General features: G+C 38.6%; 1 protein-coding gene across 1 annotated transcript in view; it reads right to left on the reverse strand.

Annotated features, from left to right (window-relative positions):
- The window catches only part of LOC136875824 (zinc finger and BTB domain-containing protein 14), a 168,486-nt gene that overhangs the window by 130,164 nt on the left and 19,380 nt on the right, over positions 1-18,942 (reverse strand). Inside the window, exon 2 of the mRNA XM_068228178.1 lies at positions 4,616-4,839. Within this exon, the coding sequence (XP_068084279.1) occupies positions 4,616-4,728 (113 nt within the window). The 5' untranslated portion in view covers positions 4,729-4,839. The remainder of the gene's footprint in view (positions 1-4,615; positions 4,840-18,942) is intronic.

The following is an 18,942-nucleotide window of genomic DNA, read 5'->3' on the forward strand; positions in this document are numbered from 1 at the left end:
ATCCAATAGACAACCGAAGCCCTCTTTACGAACAATTAATATTTTCGCTCAATAGTTTAAATCTGAAAGACAAAAGACTTGTTAACGTCCTCAAAATAAGCTCTCCAAGCACCCCCACTAAGTCGCTCAACTCATCACGCCCCTATTCTCCCTCCAATACACACAACTCCTCCCCAAGCGCCAATCACATACCCACAGCCCCGCCTTCTCAAATCCACTCCCCTCCTCTAAGACGTCACACGTACAACACGAGGAGTAGGACATTAGCGACAGCCAGTGCTCCACAAACCTCCTAACAATTAGGTAACAGCTCAACAGCTTTCAAGGTAAATTTTTAACTTTCACATTTTTCATTTCTCAATGATTCCCCCTTTTCTTCTCTTTTTCCGTCATTTCACTTAACTAATTAAGACAAATCCTCCATTTTCAGATTTCCCTCACATGTAGGACAGCTCAAACACCGATTGCACTGCACAACATTTTCGACCATTGCCCATTCAACCAACAACTGACTTTCCCACACTTCAACAACAAAATATATGCAAACCTTTAGTCAACTAGGAAGAACCTAATCATGGAAATTCTAAGTTCCCATGGAGGGAATTAGATTCTTTTCCACCAATAGAGCATATCAAAAATCAGATCAAAAATTAGATGGATGGCTTTTCCGGCGTTTGCTCTATTAACCAGCGTTTCGTCTTAAGTCTGACACTAGACTCTTCAGAGTGGGATGTGTCAGACCCTACCCACTGACGCTGGGGTGTATGCAGGTGAACTTATCAGAAGCTTATTTATGAAGCACAGTCTGATAACTGCATACGGGAGATAAAACTCCACAATGGAATTAATGCCCGCCTAGCAATTCCAAATGGAAATTCTAAGTTCCCATGGAGGGAATTAGATTCTTTTCCACCAATAGAGCATATCAAAAATCAGATCAAAAATTAGATGGATGGCTTTTCCGGCGTTTGCTCTATTAACCAGCGTTTCGTCTTAAGTCTGACACTAGACTCTTCAGAGTGGGATGTGTCAGACCCTACCCACTGACGCTGGGGTGTATGCAGGTGAACTTATCAGAAGCTTATTTATGAAGCACAGTCTGATAACTGCATACGGGAGATAAAACTCCACAATGGAATTAATGCCCGCCTAGCAATTCCAAATGGAAATTCTAAGTTCCCATGGAGGGAATTAGATTCTTTTCCACCAATAGAGCATATCAAAAATCAGATCAAAAATTAGATGGATGGCTTTTCCGGCGTTTGCTCTATTAACCAGCGTTTCGTCTTAAGTCTGACACTAGACTCTTCAGAGTGGGATGTGTCAGACCCTACCCACTGACGCTGGGGTGTATGCAGGTGAACTTATCAGAAGCTTATTTATGAAGCACAGTCTGATAACTGCATACGGGAGATAAAACTCCACAATGGAATTAATGCCCGCCTAGCAATTCCAAATGGGAATTCTAAGTTCCCATGGAGGGAATTAGATTCTTTTCCACCAATAGAGCATATCAAAAATCAGATCAAAAATTAGATGGATGGCTTTTCCGGCGTTTGCTCTATTAACCAGCGTTTCGTCTTAAGTCTGACACTAGACTCTTCAGAGTGGGATGTGTCAGACCCTACCCACTGACGCTGGGGTGTATGCAGGTGAACTTATCAGAAGCTTATTTATGAAGCACAGTCTGATAACTGCATACGGGAGATAAAACTCCACAATGGAATTAATGCCCGCCTAGCAATTCCAAATGGAAATTCTAAGTTCCCATGGAGGGAATTAGATTCTTTTCCACCAATAGAGCATATCAAAAATCAGATCAAAAATTAGATGGATGGCTTTTCCGGCGTTTGCTCTATTAACCAGCGTTTCGTCTTAAGTCTGACACTAGACTCTTCAGAGTGGGATGTGTCAGACCCTACCCACTGACGCTGGGGTGTATGCAGGTGAACTTATCAGAAGCTTATTTATGAAGCACAGTCTGATAACTGCATACGGGAGATAAAACTCCACAATGGAATTAATGCCCGCCTAGCAATTCCAAATGGAAATTCTAAGTTCCCATGGAGGGAATTAGATTCTTTTCCACCAATAGAGCATATCAAAAATCAGATCAAAAATTAGATGGATGGCTTTTCCGGCGTTTGCTCTATTAACCAGCGTTTCGTCTTAAGTCTGACACTAGACTCTTCAGAGTGGGATGTGTCAGACCCTACCCACTGTCACTGCGTCTACAAAAATGCACCGACCAAAACTGTGATTATGTTCAAGCGGTAAACCACGGTAGAAATAAACAGGTCTATATGCTCGTATTTGTGACGGTCAGCACTGTGGTAGTTCTGTGATCGGTGCGGGAGGGGTAAAAGTGGAGTGAAAGTACTCATTGAATTCTTAAGACCTTAATTCAGTTTGGACATCATCACTATCTAGTTTAAAATTCTGTGGTATCCGAGGTGACTTTCTATGTGATGAAATGAGGGTCCAAAATTTTTTGGCTGTTCTTAAGGTTTCCAGTTATAGAAGTGATGAGCCAGTTGTAGTAATCCTTTAAGTGCTGAGTTACCAGTTGAGTGCTTGGTACCTCAGCGCTGAGATTTTTCATTCGTATGTAAAAATATTGTAGAAGCCTCAATTTTTAACTTATCAGTGGGGTGATTAGCTTACAGTGTTTATAAATGTTGGTTGTTCATAAACTAAATGCAAATGGAAAATCCCACACTTATGTTCAATATTATTTTGAGAGAAAACAAAATTACACTACGTGCCCACACGTGCATTATCTTTATACAAAGTAAAGAGCCCAAATAATACATGTAACTTTTTAGAAGTATATAAGTTGATATTTTAAAATACTTCCCCAACCTGGAATGTGGTGATAGTTAAATGTTTTCTAGTGGTGGTTTGTGATGCCGATTTGTTCAACTCTCTGCACCAACTCCACTGCCACAAAAGTTCCTAAAAAATCAATGATTTTTGGGTTGTGATCAAACACTACTTGGCCCTCAGGGCCTGCCACAGTTACCTGAAACTCTGGTGAAGAAAAGTAATCCATCTTCCGCAAAATTAGCGATAAAATAGCTTTTGTACTCACCGTGTTTTACTTCTTTCATTTAGAAGGAGGCTCTGTTTCTCTCTCACATACAATATTTTCGGCACTCTCCCTATCTCTCTCACTTTCAAAATCGCTTAACAATTCCTTAAAATGATTATCTCCATCATCACTTTCCGCTGTGGTTAATAACTGAAAGATTCTGTGATCCGAAATAAAATCACTGCAAGAGCAACTAAACTGTTGTTCCGCCATATTTGTTTACATCACAGATGAACTCCATAGACGTGAACAAAAAGCTCTGTAAGTTATTACCCGAAGCTAAAATCTCTGATCAGTTAGTTCTACATAATGCCCAACAGATGGCAGAACATGTCAGAGATCAAATTCGCACTCAAAAGTGAACCGGGAAACTAAAAAAAATTAAAATTCTCATGCATCGTCTATAGACGGGCGTAGCACTGGTGGACCGGCCGCGTCAGCCCGTCTATAGGCGGGCATAGCACTCATCGGGTTAAGATGTGATTTTCAAATTTTACTGAGGTGTTCAAAAGTGTGAAGTGGGGATACAATTCCAGAGTGACCACAGACGGGTTTTGTTCTTTATTAGCAATTTAGTTTCGGCACTCAGCCAGGGGGGATATTAGTGTGTTCTGGGTTTGGAGAGAGGTACATGCTGTTTAATAGTGGTAAATATTAAATCCTCCAACAGGGAAACTGCACTGTTGACGTCACGCTCAGCTGATAACCAGCACGAAGGGAGGGACGACAAGTCCTGATTCACAACTAACCAATGCTTGCCTCACAGTGGGTAAGGAGCAGTCATGGTCAGCACTAAGAATGTTTCTGCCCACAGGTACACTAACCCTAGGTGCTGCTACATTTCTGGTGGGTTTTAAGCAGAACTGATGTAGATGAAGACCGTTTATGAAATTTGACAAAATAAATTGGTCCACAGGGTCAGTTACTATTCCAGTGGTTCTAGATTGTCAGCATATGTGTGAACTGAAATCACCTATTAGCACAATATTGTTGGATTTGTTCAGATCCAAAACTGTTGAATTAAAGCAATCTTCTAACACTGTGATATCACAGGATGGTTTTCACTTCTGAAGATAGTAATTTCGACCTAGGTTTTCTCACATCCATTTTCTAGGTCGGGTCTGTGACGGGCTTTAAGTTTATTACCTCTGTTTGTACGGAACACTGAAAAGTTAGACGAATATGGAAGTTCACTGTCTGTGACAAAATCAGGTAACCAAGTTTCAGTGTAGCATAAGATATCAAACTCGCTAAATTCACATTCACTGAGTACACAGTCAGTTAATTTGTTTTTCAGACTCTGGGTATTCTGATAATAAAAGTTAAGCGGTCCTGGATTTAAATGAGCGTTGCCAGAAAGAAGAAGTAAGAAAAAGGACACAGCACATGAGGAAGCATGGCAACCTTTCATCCTTTCACTGAAAGAGACTGGCGCAGACGACACTTCACTTGCTTCACGGATGGCTGTAGGTACGACACACTAAGAAGAGAAAGGTACAAAAACACAACTGTTGTTTTACTTACCGTTGCTCGTCTTTTGGAAAGCTGAAGAAACTTATGTCTTTATTTGTGTTGGAATTATTTCTGCAATTAGGTGCTGAACACCATCGACCACCCTTTCTCTTACAAATGCTCATCGTGAAGCGCTTGATGGTGTAACGTGCAGTGGACCAGGAGCGAGTCCTTCGACAAGCAACGAACTCAGGCCACCTAGCAGTGCAGATGGTTAGCTGATCTGATCTGGAACCCTACAAAATAAACTAGGAATTAACATTTCATAGTCTTTTATAAAAGGCTGTAAAAAGGCAGAGAAAGCTGTACAATGGCATTTCCCAAACTTGAAGTGGCCCAATCAGAATATAAAAGCAAGATATTAAAAATACATCCTAAAGATCTTGGAAATTGGAGAGAGATATCTTTTAGCCATTGAATAACTTTTCTTGAATCTTACAAAACTAGTTGTTAAACTACCCACCACAGACACAGTGTTGAAGCACAACAAAAACCAAGAGAGGCTATGAAGATTATCTAGTGAAAAAGCCTCAATTTTGAGCTATGAGTCAACTATATGAGATACACTATTCCCGGATTTCATGATAAAATATGTTTATCTATGGGTCACCATATCGGCATGTGACATCTGTGGAGAGACTTGTTCCTACTACCACTGATGCAAAAACAGATCACAGCATTCACGGGGCCTGTCCGATGCAACGCCCATGGTTTACTTTATTTAGCACCCTCCAAACACAAACTTTAACTGTATCTCAAAGCGTTTCACCATAGAAGTAATGATTACATTTACCACAACTGTAATTCACTTCTTAATTTTAGCTGCACTCCTTCCTCTGTTATTTCACTGCGTGCTTTTGAAGTACATTGTGCACTGTGATAGCTCAGTCGAGTGCCAGGCAAGGTGGATGAGGTGAATACGTTGACATTTCAAACGACTGCATTGTGGAACATTCTCACATCTATACAAAGCATCTGCCATTCTCGGCCGTGCAACAGGTGGAGCTACACTATGTTCAGTCGATTTGAAACATTGTATCATAAGTTAATTGTGCATTTGAGAAGCTTCACGACAATAATTGATAAAGATTTTTGATCGTGACTGTATCGGGAGTTATACCCCAACGCCGCGCATTTAAATCTAGCGCCTAAAAGAACTCCTCTACTGGAAAAACCGTGACGTTGAAACTAGACTAACTTATAAATTTACTCAGAAGATGTCACCACTAAAATATGATGTAATTTTGTTATTGTGAAGTTTCCTGAACTGACTGTATTTCTACTTGTTTTGTTTTCCATTCATCAAGAAGTTTGGACATTCTTCCACAGATGTCACTACAAAAAAACTATGATCATGCACCCTGGTGCGAAGTGAAAGAACTTTTGATGTAAAGAAGTTTTGTATTCATAAGTTATTTTCACTAATTGATGTTCATTTATTTTTGGGTTGGCAATATTTATCTTTTCTCTCTACCAGTTTTGAATCTAGCCAATCCCTAATTTCTGTAATTAATTTTCTGCCGATCACAGTCTTCTTCTTCAATCCTGAGTGTTACTTTAGAAATCTACCAATAAATTTCTGTGGATGTGTTTTGATTATTCATGAATGATCTCAAACTTTCCCCGATGGTTTATAAACTGCGGATTTTCATGTTTCTTGGCCAACTGATCGTCATCTTACTGAGTGTGTATGTCAAGCAGGAGGCCTCTTCATCAGCAGCTAGAACTTCTGCAAGGTAATGTCCACATAACATCTTTATTTCTTGCTAACTCCGCAGTTTAACCCGAGGGAAAGGTCTGAATGATTAATTATGTAACCTTCTTTTCTAAAAAAGTAACTTTCTGCCGGCTTATGTAATTAATTCATAAAATCTTTAACTGTAAATCAGGGATAGAGTGTGATAGATCCTCTCGAGCTCCCCTTCATCTTGGTCTGAGGTGCCACGGTTTTGTTTCTGCAATGTGTTAAAGTTATTTTCATGCGTGCGACCTCAGCAGTTTGGGAATAGCCCCTGTTTCAAATTTGTAAGTTGTGCCTTGAATAGGCTAAAAGAAACTGAGAGCCTGTTAGCTCTTTTTGAAAGTAAGATTTCTGAATGCCTCTGGGAGGCTTGATACGGTAATTGACAGAGCAAGGGCTCCATGTATTACGGGAGTTCTGCCCTTGCATACAATTTGTGCTCTATTGTAAATTTGAGCTAGGAGCTCAGGAAAAGTTAAGTGAGGGCTTGAAGTCCACGATCTGTTTATACCACCAATTTTGTCATTCCTAGAATTGTTTAATTTTGGCTAATTATGCCTGTTATATTGTTATTTGTTAAATTTTGAAATTCTAAAGAGATATAACCTTTTGTTAAAGTTTTAAATTAACTTTGATATTGTAGTTAGACCCATTCACTCCAGCACCTTCTTTCCCCTCTTTCTGCTCCCGGGTACCCCCGTAACAGTGACAATCACAACAATCCACCAACATGAATATTCTGCACAGTTTCAAATTCAGTCCATTTGTCCAAATGTATTCAACACATGGTCAATCAATCAATCAATCAATCAATCAATCAATCAATCAATCAATCAATCAATCAATCAATCAATCAATCAATCAATCAATCAGTCAGTCAGTCAGTCAGTCAGTCAGTCAGTCAGTCAATCAATCAATCAATCAATCACTACTGATCTGCATTTAGGGCAGTCGCCCAGGTGGCAGATTCCTTATCTGTTGTTTCCCTAGCCTTTTATTAAATGTTCACAAAGAAATTGAAAAAATTTATTGAACATCTCCCTCGGTAAGTTATTCCAATCCCTAACTCCCCTTCCTATAAACACATATTTGCCCTAATTTGTCCTCTTGAATTCCAGCTTTATCTTCATATTGTGATCTTTCCTACTTTCAAAGGCACCACTCAAACATATTCGACTACGGTTCTGATTACATAAAATCAGCTTCATGGTCCGTATCACACTTCAATAGATTCACAATTAATTTATTTATTTTCCACCTAGTCGATACAATGATTGCTTAAGGCAATTTTTAATGGTCAAAAGTGGTACACGTTTCATATATTATCAACATCTTCAGCCACATAACACTGTTTAGATGAAAAATATATAAATTGACAAGGTAATGCTTTAGAGGAAGTGTCCTTAAAATTAATATAAGATTGACAACATTAAAACAAACAAGTAACTCAATAGAAAATATATAAATTATTTCTACAATTGAAAGCAGTCGTGAAGGAAACACTTGTACAATATTCCATAGAGAATATGTCCTAATGAATATTCTTTTCTTAATAATTCATGAAAAAAGGTCAATTTATAAATTAAAAAATATACAATTTATAAGTAATTATCAAAATGAAGAAATCCAGATATCACAGTGTGGCTCTTTGCAGATGAAAATGTAACTAATTCCTAGCTTTCCTTTGGAACAGTAACTCCTGTCATTCTTTCACAGTTTTACGTCGGATGTAATATTAATGATGCGTTCTTCCTTGCTCTTGCACCTGAGGAGGCGGAGGAGCGGGGGATATAGGTGTGTCAAGAACTTCCTTGCTGTCACCTATAGCTTCAACTGAGGAGGAATAAGTTGTAGGAGAAATTCCAATTCTTTTTTCGTGATCTTTCTCAAGCATTTTCAAATATACTAGAATTTGATAATATAATGGATTCTTATATTCTACAGCCTCATTAAGGTTATCATTTTTCTTTACAAGTTGGTCTAGATGAATGTATAGATCTTCATGTGTTCATTAAGCTGCCCTTTTTTAACTTTTTTATGATTGATAAAGACCCGACATCATGTATTCAGAGGGATCTTAAAAAACTATTAAAAAGCACGTCTTTCTTGTTTAATGTACATGATGTGCAAACATTAATAAATATGAACCCTAGAGTCCTGACTGCGAGAGCACTACTAAGGTTAAGTTATGAGTTGGTTCCCACCTTCCAATACTTATCAATTTCTCTATAATAGGTTTATTAATTACATAACATAAACCATATAATCTCTAGTACATGTTTCGTTCCGATTATGGAACATCTTCAGCTAAAATTTGACAAAATGGCAAGACAATTAAAATACATTGATGTTATGATGATACAAAAGCTAAAAGATATGATAAAATGGCATGAAGATTAAAACATATAATTATGATGATGAAATAAAGTTCATTCCTGTTGGTTAAAAAAATTCAAGTCAGTGTTCAAATGACGAATTAAAAACGGCGATAAAGTTCTTCCTCATTATATGTTTTAATCTTCGTGCCATTTCAACATATCTTTTAGCTTTTGTATCATCATAACATCAATGTATTTTAATTGTCTTGCCATTTTGTCAAATTTTAGCAGAAGATGTTCCATAATCGGAACGAAACATGTACTAGAGATTATATGGTTTATGTTATGTAATTAATAAACTTATTATGTAGAAATTGATAAGTATTGGAAGGTGGGAACCTACTCATAACTTAACCTTAGTTGTGCTGAGCCAATACGGAATAAATATGAGATTTATAAGCTGCGAGAGCACTGCCAAAATTACATAAACAGGGAGAACCGATTAGACCTATCATAAATTTCAAAAGTAGCCCCATTTATAAAACTTCTAGATTTATACATAATTTCTTATCAAGTAAATACGTGTTTCATTGTAAAACACCTACCAAAACTCAGTGGATTTTTGCAATCTAGTTAAAGATTTTAAACTTGGATCATCTCACACGACATGTTCGTTTGACATAACCAACATGTATACAAGCATTCCAATAGAAGACACTATCAGAATCGTTAAGAAGAATTTAATGAAGAACAAATTAGTAAGCATACCAGAAATTGAAGACTTTAAAAATGTTTTAAAATTCGTGTTAAATCAAAATGATTTTACGTTTAATAATAAAATTTACCGACAAAAAGGACTCTCAATGGGATGCCCAGCATCAGGAATATTGGCTAATATATACTTAGACTATTTGGAACACACGAAAATTATTAATCAAATAGAGGGTTTGGATTTTTGGACACGATACGTGGACGATGTTTACGCTTTAACAGATAACAGACTCGCTGATAGCAATAAAGTTTTAAATATATTGAATAATTCGGATTCCAATATAAAATTCACTTTAGAAGAAGAAGTCGAAAGATCACTGAATTTTCTGGACATAGTCACAACAAGAGAAGAAAAAAGGATTTTCTTTCAAAATACACAGAAAATTCACTTTCACACTGACCACTATCAAGAACAACTTGTTACACCCTGAGGCACAGAAAAGATCAGCATGTTATAGTTACGTTAACAGAGCATTTAGTATTCCTTTATCTAAATCTGAAAGGAATAAAGAACTGTTGTTTATCTGACAACAAGCCCTCTTGAATGGTTTCAACAATAACATGATTGATAAAATTATTAATAAATTTTCGGAGAAGCAACAATCTAAATTAACAGTCGAACCTAGTAAAACTGAAAAATACATCAAGTTCACAATCCAAACATACACGTAATAACAAATTTATTTAAGAGAAAAAATTTCAAAATTGCATATTCCACCAATAACAACATGAAACATAGTATTTTCAACCATGATACAATAAATCTCTCGGAAAAAGATAAATTTTTTGATTCGGGAATATATAAACTCTCATGCTTTGAATGCAAGAATACATACATAGGACAATCTGGCCGCAATTTTAAAGTTAGATATTTGGAACATGTGAATGCTGAAAAACATAGAAGATTCTCAGCAATGGGATCACACATGACTGCCACAGGTCATAAATTTACCAACATAGAACAAGACCTGACCATCATAAAAAAGTTAAAAAAGGGCAGCTTAATGAACACATATGAAGATCTATACATTCATCTAGACCAACTTGTAAAGAAAAATGATAACCTTAATGAGGCTGTAGAATATAAAAATCCATTATATTATCAAATTCTAGTATATTTGAAAATGCTTGAGAAAGATCACGAAAAAAGATTTGGAATTTCTCCTACAACTTATTCCTCCTCAGTTGAAGCTATAGGTGACAGCAAGGAAGTTCTTGACACACCTATATCCCCCGTTCCTCCGCCTCCTCAGGTGCAAGAGCAAGGAAGAACGCATCATCAATATTACATCCGACGTAAAACTGTGAAAGAATGACAGGAGTTACTGTTCCAAAGGAAAGCTAGGAATTAGTTACATTTTCATCTGCAAAGAGCCGCACTGTGATATCTGGATTTCTTCATTTTGATAATTACTTATAAATTGTATATTTTTTAATTTATAAATTGACCTTTCTTCATGAATTATTAAGAAAAGAATATTCATTAGGACATATTCTCTATGGAATATTGTACAAGTGTTTCCTTCACGACTGCTTTCAATTGTAGAAATAATGTATATATTTTCTACTGAGTTATTTGTTTGTTTTAATGTTGTCAATCTTATGTTAATTTTAAGGACACTTCCTCTAAAGCATTACTTTGTCAATTTATATATTTTTCATCTAAACAGTGTTATGTGGCTGAAGATGTTGATAATATACGAAACATGTACCACTTTTGACCATTAAAAATTGCCTTAAGCAATCATTGTATCGACTAGGTGGAAAATAAATAAATAACTTAATTGTGAATCTACGGTTCTGATATCATTCCACGCCATCTCTCCGCTGACAGCTCAGAAGATACCACTTATTACACATGATAAAATCAAATTTTGGGTCCACATCAAAAGTAATATAACACTAGTATGTTTTTACTGTTCACCCACCTGTTCAATACAATACAATCTTAAAAATTAGGACTTTGTCCTTATCAAAATTGTTAACATAAAATTAATACAACGGATGGTACATGTTTCGCCTATCTATAGTAGGCATCATCAGCCGTATTTTTACCTTAGGAATAGATCTATACCTGATTGGAAATGAGTTTAAAATCTAATTATGTATTGTAAAATAGATTAGAGATCGTACTGTTACTTAATAATATTTACGTTAATATTTGAGTCTATGACACAGGTGGTTGCTGTAGTGGTTTAGTCCTTAAGAAATGTTATGTCTTTTGAGATTTTACCAAACTAAGGTTCAAATATAGTAAGCAAACCTTTCCTTGAGCCTTGAGCTTCATAGTGCTGAATGGGAATTAGGGCTCAAGAAAAGGCTCGCGTACTATACTTATTCATTTTAACGTTCGCCTGATTGGATTTGTTATTACACGTGATAAAATCAGTTGTTTAACGATCTCTAATCCATTTTATAAGATGCGGACCGCATCAGGGATTCAGTTAGGTACCTCAGTGCTAGATCAATGTTGCCGCTGTCTATTGTGTTCAGTATTTCTTCCACGTTTATGTTCTGTACTAGAAGATTGGGAACTATTTTTCTTGGCATCCATTGCCGCTCATTTTGTGTGGTTCTCTCCATCGATGTTATCTTAAATTCTGCTCTTACTGGGAGATGTTTCCTAATAGGTGTGCCTGCTTACTCTGTGGTGGTATTTATGGTTTTGAGCTTTAGGTCGTTTCCACGGTAGAATACAAGGTCTATAGTGCTCGAGACGTTGTGGGAGATGTGCTTTGTTGCTGAGGATGCAGCTTTCCTCTTCCACTAGTTCGAATACTGCCTCTGATCTCTTGTTCGGTCTGTCTATTCGGCAGTGTAGATCTCGTGCCAGCAGGTCAGTTTGGTTACAAATCCGCTGAGCACTGGGGTCTTATATAGATTACGGTGTCTCTATGTGATTTGCTTGCCCTAATGCTGGATTGTAGTAGCACAAGTCTCCACCTTATTGTCTTCCTTTTGGCCCGGCTTTGGCCACGGCATGTGCGACGTGGAAACCGTGTATGTTCCAAGGTTCTTGTAAAAGAAAATGTCACTGCTGGATATTATATCATCTGGTAAAATATTTAGAAGAGATTTTAGTTCCATAATGTGATTTTGACATCACTCTTCTTCTTTGATTGTAGTCAATTGCGAAATTGATACGACTGGAAGATTACTACCTCAGGCCATAATTCCTCGCTCTCAACTTCGTGTTTGATGCATTCATCAACTGCAGGTTTGAAGCATTTGTTTCTTCCTCTGGTATTTAATTCCAGACATTCTTTTACTTCCAGGATACCTTTTCATTTTAGGTGTTCCATGATGTCTTTGGGTGTGGTCTTGTCATCCAGGCGACCCAGAAAAAGCCAGTACTGATTCACTGCAGGCTTTGGTCCACTTGTCTTTTCTCCTCTTCCTATTTTACAGAGGGGGGTGGGTGTTCTGTTGGCAACTTGTAAGTTTTTGGGTTGTCGGTCTCTTTGTCTTCTCATATCTTGTCGGTTTTCTGCTTTCGTGTGGTTTCTAGTTATGGGGTTGTTGCCAGTTCTATTTGTCTCCGCGTTTCCTTCTAGAGACTGTCGTTCTCTGCGCCTTCTCCCCTGTTTTATGATAAAGCCCTCGTTGTCCTGGTCTCCACCAATGCTGCTCACTTCGGGTTGCATGGTAACTTCTAACTCTATTGTCGTGGGCCGTTGGAGTGGTTCTGTATCCTGCTGCACTGCATTTTTAATTTCACCTTTGATCAGCTTTCTGATTTTGTTTGAGAGGTTTTTCTATCATAATTTGTAGCTGGTGATTTACTTTTTCCGTGATTTTTTTTTCCAATTTTGTGTTTGGTCTGTCTTAGATATTCAGATGTCATGTGCCTCTAGGCTCTGTCTGTCAATAGGGTCTTTTGACTGTTATGGTTCATCCAGTTGGCCGGCAGATGTCACTGGTCGCTGGTTATTGCCAATATTTACACATATTTCAGGTAGTCGGTCTGTAGGTGTCGTCCTGCTCTGGTTTCTGTCCGCATCTTTGTGTTTTGAATCAACAGACAGCGCTACCAGTCCAATGTGCTGGCCGTCTTCTTGGTATGTATATTCTATTTGTCTTATTCCTGCTGCTTGGACAACAGATGTCAATAATCGCATGTGCTTCAGCTGGTAGATGTCACTAGGCACAGTCTACTGCCCGCCTCCTCATGCATCAGGTGGCGCTAGTGGATGGTTGCTGTCGTCATCTTCATGTGCTTCGACCAGTTGGTCAACAGATGTCACTCTGCGCACGCTGCTTCCCGTCTCATTATCCCTTGTGCCAGCAGATGGCGCCACTTGTACCATGAGGCAGCTGTCTCTTCCTTGGAGCGCATGATCTGTTTTCCTTTCCCTAACCTCATTTTGTGCTCATCACCATTTCTGATCTTATCATGTGAAGACCTTTTCATTTCTTTAAAACAGTTTCTGATACCCTTCTCAGGTAACCTCCTGTTTCTGCCAGTGTTCTTAGAGCACATTCTAACGTGTCCGCCATATTGAGACAACCTGACTTTTAACCGCGTTTATCATCATACCACTGCCTACTGTCCATCTCACACATTATTAGGGTCATTTTGCAGTTGCTCACAATCTTGTAACTTATTTATTACTGTGTAGAGAATAACATCATCTGCAAACAGGCTTATATCTGATTCCACTTCTTTACACATATCACTGATATATATAAAAAAAACATAAAGGTCCAATGATACTGCCTTGAGGAATTCTTCTCTTAATTATTACAGGTTCAGATAAAGCTTCACCTTCTCTAATTCTCTGAGTTCTATTTGCTGAGCCACCCATTCAGTCACTCTTTTCTCTAGAACAGTTGCACTCCCATGATCTACTCTGTCAAATGCCTTAGATAAGTCAATTGCAATGCAGTCCATTTGACCTCCTGAATCCAGGATATCTGCTATATCTTGCTGGAATCCTACAAGTTGGGCTTCAGTGGAATAACCTTCCCTAAACCCAAACTGCCTTCTGTCAAACCAGTTATTAATTTTGCAAACATGTCTAATATAATCAGAAAGAATGCCTTCCCAAAGCTTACATACAATGCTTGTCAAACTTACTGGCCTGTAATTTTCAGCTTTATGCCTATCACCCTTTCCTTTATACACAGGGGCTACTATAGCAACTCTCTAGCTCCTCCGACCAAACAATAATCAAATAAGTACTTCAGATATGGTACTATATCACAACTAAGGGTCATTAACTAAATGTCATTATTATCATAGGTAAATTTTAATACTTCTTTAGTATTAATCACCTCCTCTCTCTGGACATTATCCTTGTAAACTACAATCTTTATATACTGTTCACTTCCCTGAATACTTCTGCCTTTTAAGATCCTTGCATACACACTCTCCTTGTTCATTAATGATTCCTGGAATGTCCTTCTTGGAACCTGTTTCTGCCTTAACATACTGTACCGGGAACACCGCTACGAGAGAAGTTCGAAGTATGTTTGTTGAACTTCGCGCGAGATGGAAGGTAGGCAGCCCGCCGAACGCAGTGACGTACCCAGCGAGTGACGTGGCCGCCGTAAGCCAGCTATCCGCTACCATATATGGTAATGATCCAGCTCGTCCTCAAAAGTACATTTTGAGCTAATTTATCGCTATTTTGACATTGCCAACTTAAAAGCCTTTACAATGGACATCATCTCTTCAGATTTCAAGAAAATCCACCGAGTATTATAGAAGATATAAGGGTAGATAGTACCCGAGTTCTAGACACTTCCATGCGAACGTGTATAAAAGGAGGCCCACCCGACCTACGAAGGCAGTGTCTGTCACTCCGCCGTCTCTGTGACACGGGTGACAAGAGAAGTGTTGTGCGTGTCGAACTTCTAGTCGACAGTCTGCGAAATCCAAGTTCGGTATTTTCTCTAAGTGTTGTATCAAGACTTTGTCACATTCTTGAAGTGCCTGAATGGGACTTTACTTCTGAGAGCATCGTATTGGAACTTTGTCATATTGCCACATTGGGACTTTGTTTTTTTTTCATGTGTCGTGATTAGACTTTGATATTTTCTTAAAGTGCCATATAAGAACTTTGTTTTTTTTCCTGAAGCGTCTCATTGGAACTTAGTTATTTTCGCCAAGTGTCGCGATAAGACTTTATTATTTTCTTAAGGTGACGTACTGGAACATTGTCATCGGAACTTTATTTTCTTCGAGTGTCGTATTGGGACTTTAACATTTCGACACGTTGGAACTTTATTTTCTTCGAGTGTCGTGTTGGGACTTTAACATTTTGGCACATTGGAACTTTGTTATTTCTATACATTGGAACTTTGTTTTTTTTTGAAGTGCCACATAAGGACTTACTTATTCGACGACGATTGAATTTTCACGTGTGTTGTGTATCGCATTGAACTTACGTTTCAAACTTATTCGAACTTATATTTTTGAATCAATTTCTGGAACATTGAACTTGGGGGACATTCAACATTACGTTTAATTGCGAAATATGCAATGCTTTCCAAGTGCTGCACAGGGACTTATGTTTTGATTCTTAAAGACTGTGACAATTCGGAATACGCATATCGCATTTCCCGAAAGCCTAGAACTTTCCAGTATTTTGAGTGATCCATAATTTATGAAGTCAGACTTTTTCTTTCGAATATCATTTTCTTTAATGGCTATTCACTTCGCTTATTAATGCGACAGGACAGTTTCTGAGTGCTACTTATTCAGTTCGTTGCCAACATGTTTTAATCTTCAGAACTATGCATTTAGGACTGCAGTGACAGTAATCCTCTAGAACATTCTGACTTACAGTGGGCTTGCATTATAAACTTGCATTTCTACCAGTACTTGTTCTCCGAGTGATTATTCCAGAACGTTTTGATTTAATATCTAGAGTGCAGTAACCATAATTAAAGGGTCATATCTGTTCAGACAGTGCCCTGAATGTGTGGAGTGCCGTGCAGGAAATTCAGGTGTGAATTACGTCTCGAATCGAACCCAGGAACGTGTGCCAATCTTCGAGACATTCCAGAACGTCGAAACTTCCAGAACGTCGAGACATTTCCAGAACCTCCAGACATTCCAGAACTCCTCATCCGAGCAGGTGTGGTCCCTGCCCAGTCGATGTCCAGCACCATCCCAGGACTTGGAGGTACCAACCAGCCACGACACTTCCACGCTGCTGTACGAAGGTGATATGAACTTGCTTTTGATGATCAATAAACTCAATTTATCAAAATAATCTCTCAAATTGATAACTATACCTCTCTCTGTACCAGCTCCAATGATAAAGCCACTCCCTTGATTAAGAATCATGCTCGTTCATTTAATATCAAGCGCCTTAAAGATATGAACACATTTTTACGGGTACAATACCTATACATACCCTTCCATTTTTCACTAAAATTTGTATGACCACCAATTATGCTTGCCTTCATGTTATCGTTAGCTGACCTCTTTGCTAGATTCAATTTCCTAGTAAATTCCTTCAATTTCTCCTTATTTCCAGAGCCCTTTCCAACTCTATTTCTACATTTCCATTACTTCAGTGTATTACCACTTTCAATCGCAGTTACAGCTGTGATTCGATGAAGCATGCTTAGGATCCAGTCTCGAATGTTCTCTTGTGGTATGAGCTCCCATTCTGCCTGGAGCGCAGACCAAACCTGAGGCAGTATGTCAGGCAAGCAACTCCTAGCATGTCTCCTAGGGTTTAGGTCGGGACTACGACTTCATGCAGGCACTCACATACACAAACGGCAATGTGTGGGCGAGCATTCTCGTGCAGCAGGAAAAAGTTCTCGCCGGTGACAGGTGTAAAGGTCATCCTCGATGTTTTCGTGGACTGTCAGACTTCCATTCTCTACAAACACACGCTCGATGCACGTAATGTCAGCCAAGACCATCACAGATCCTCCATACTCTCTCCCTGACCTCCTCTGCTCCACTGTCAATGGGGAAACCGGGAGGCGCAGTTCTGTGGCGGGTCACTTGCGCTTTAAATCCTCTTCACACAACATCCTTTAGCTGACGTTCGTGCCCCGCACTTCCTGCAAACTATTTTGTCCTCCACAGCTGTCGTGTGTCAATTGCGAAGAATTTGCATTGCGAGAAGAGGATCACAGCACTCAGCAGTGTTTTTCCTACGACCAGAATCAGGCCTCCTGGTGTAGATATTGTCATCTCTGTACCCTTTGACAGTGTGTACACGTAAGAACAAGATGTGCCTACACCATCTGTTGTACAACATATATTATGCCCACCCTTCACTAACGCTGCATTATCAGGTGAAAGAGCCATTATGACCTGACTTAGAAGCAAGACTAATGCCCGGATCCACCAACCTTCGTCAAGTGAGATGACGATCGTCAAATATTTTATGATCCATCAAATCCACTTTTTACGTTTCTTCAACATCCATTTTCACTGATAATCATCAAATCATTCCTCAACTTTGAAGATTGGTTTTTCATTTGTCAACTCCCTTGATGATCCTCATGGCTACCATGCTGAAAAACATACTGCTTTCCCACTCTTAAGGGAAAATATAGTGGAGATCAGTTAACGCTTGTAGTACAAAACAGGAGACAATTGGACCTGAACAAGTAATTATGGAATGAACTGACCATTTCCACACGATGGATGATTCAAAATTGATTATGAGGTACAGACTTCCTAAACAAGGAAGAAAAGTGACACCAAAATTGCAGAAATTAATAAAACAAAAGGCTGAAAAGACTGGAAAAGGTCGCCCTTTGAAGCCAGCTATAAAACTTTTTCAGACCTTCGCAAACAGTTTCTAAAACGGGATTACCTGGACTACAAGTGATTCTCGTCTCTGATAAACAGCAGGAAAAATACAAAGCATGTGCCAGACACAGTGACTTGGGGTGATAATTTAGCCAGTGGTAGTAATAGACCGGAAAATTTCAACGATTACTTTGCGTCTAATTTTGTTGCACCTGTTCAGTTCCCAGATTTTCCGTCTATTGATTCTGTTCCTTCTCATAGTCTCTGTAATCTTTCCACCTCTGAGTCAGAAGTCTATTCTTTACTTTCCTCCCTGCCAGAAAATAAACCTACTCGTCCCGAAGGTCTCAGTCCTGTCTTTCTTAAGAATACTGCTACGAATCTTGTCCATCCTATTGCTGTTATATTAAACCGTTGCTTCTTAGCCGGCTACATTCCTCATGATTGAACAATTGTTAACATCACTTTGTTTTTAAAAGTGACAAGAGGTCTGATCTCAGAAATTATCACCTGATTTCTATATTACCAACCCTATCTTCTTTCTTTCACCTTTCCTTATATATCTCCCAGCAGCATGGCTTTCTTCCTGGTAGCTTCTTTCTCCCTAACAAATCTGGCTGTTCTTCTCCATCGTGTAACATCTGCTCTTAATGCCGGTCCTCAGCTGGACGTGTGCTTCATTGATATCGTAAACCACGCACTTCTTTCCTATAAACTCTCAGAATGTTTTAATGTCCATGGTCACTTCCTAACTCTCCTGTAGAGCATCCTCAAAACCAGA

This window comes from Anabrus simplex, chromosome 6, assembly GCF_040414725.1.
Source record: "Anabrus simplex isolate iqAnaSimp1 chromosome 6, ASM4041472v1, whole genome shotgun sequence".
NCBI classification, from domain to species: domain Eukaryota; kingdom Metazoa; phylum Arthropoda; class Insecta; order Orthoptera; family Tettigoniidae; genus Anabrus; species Anabrus simplex.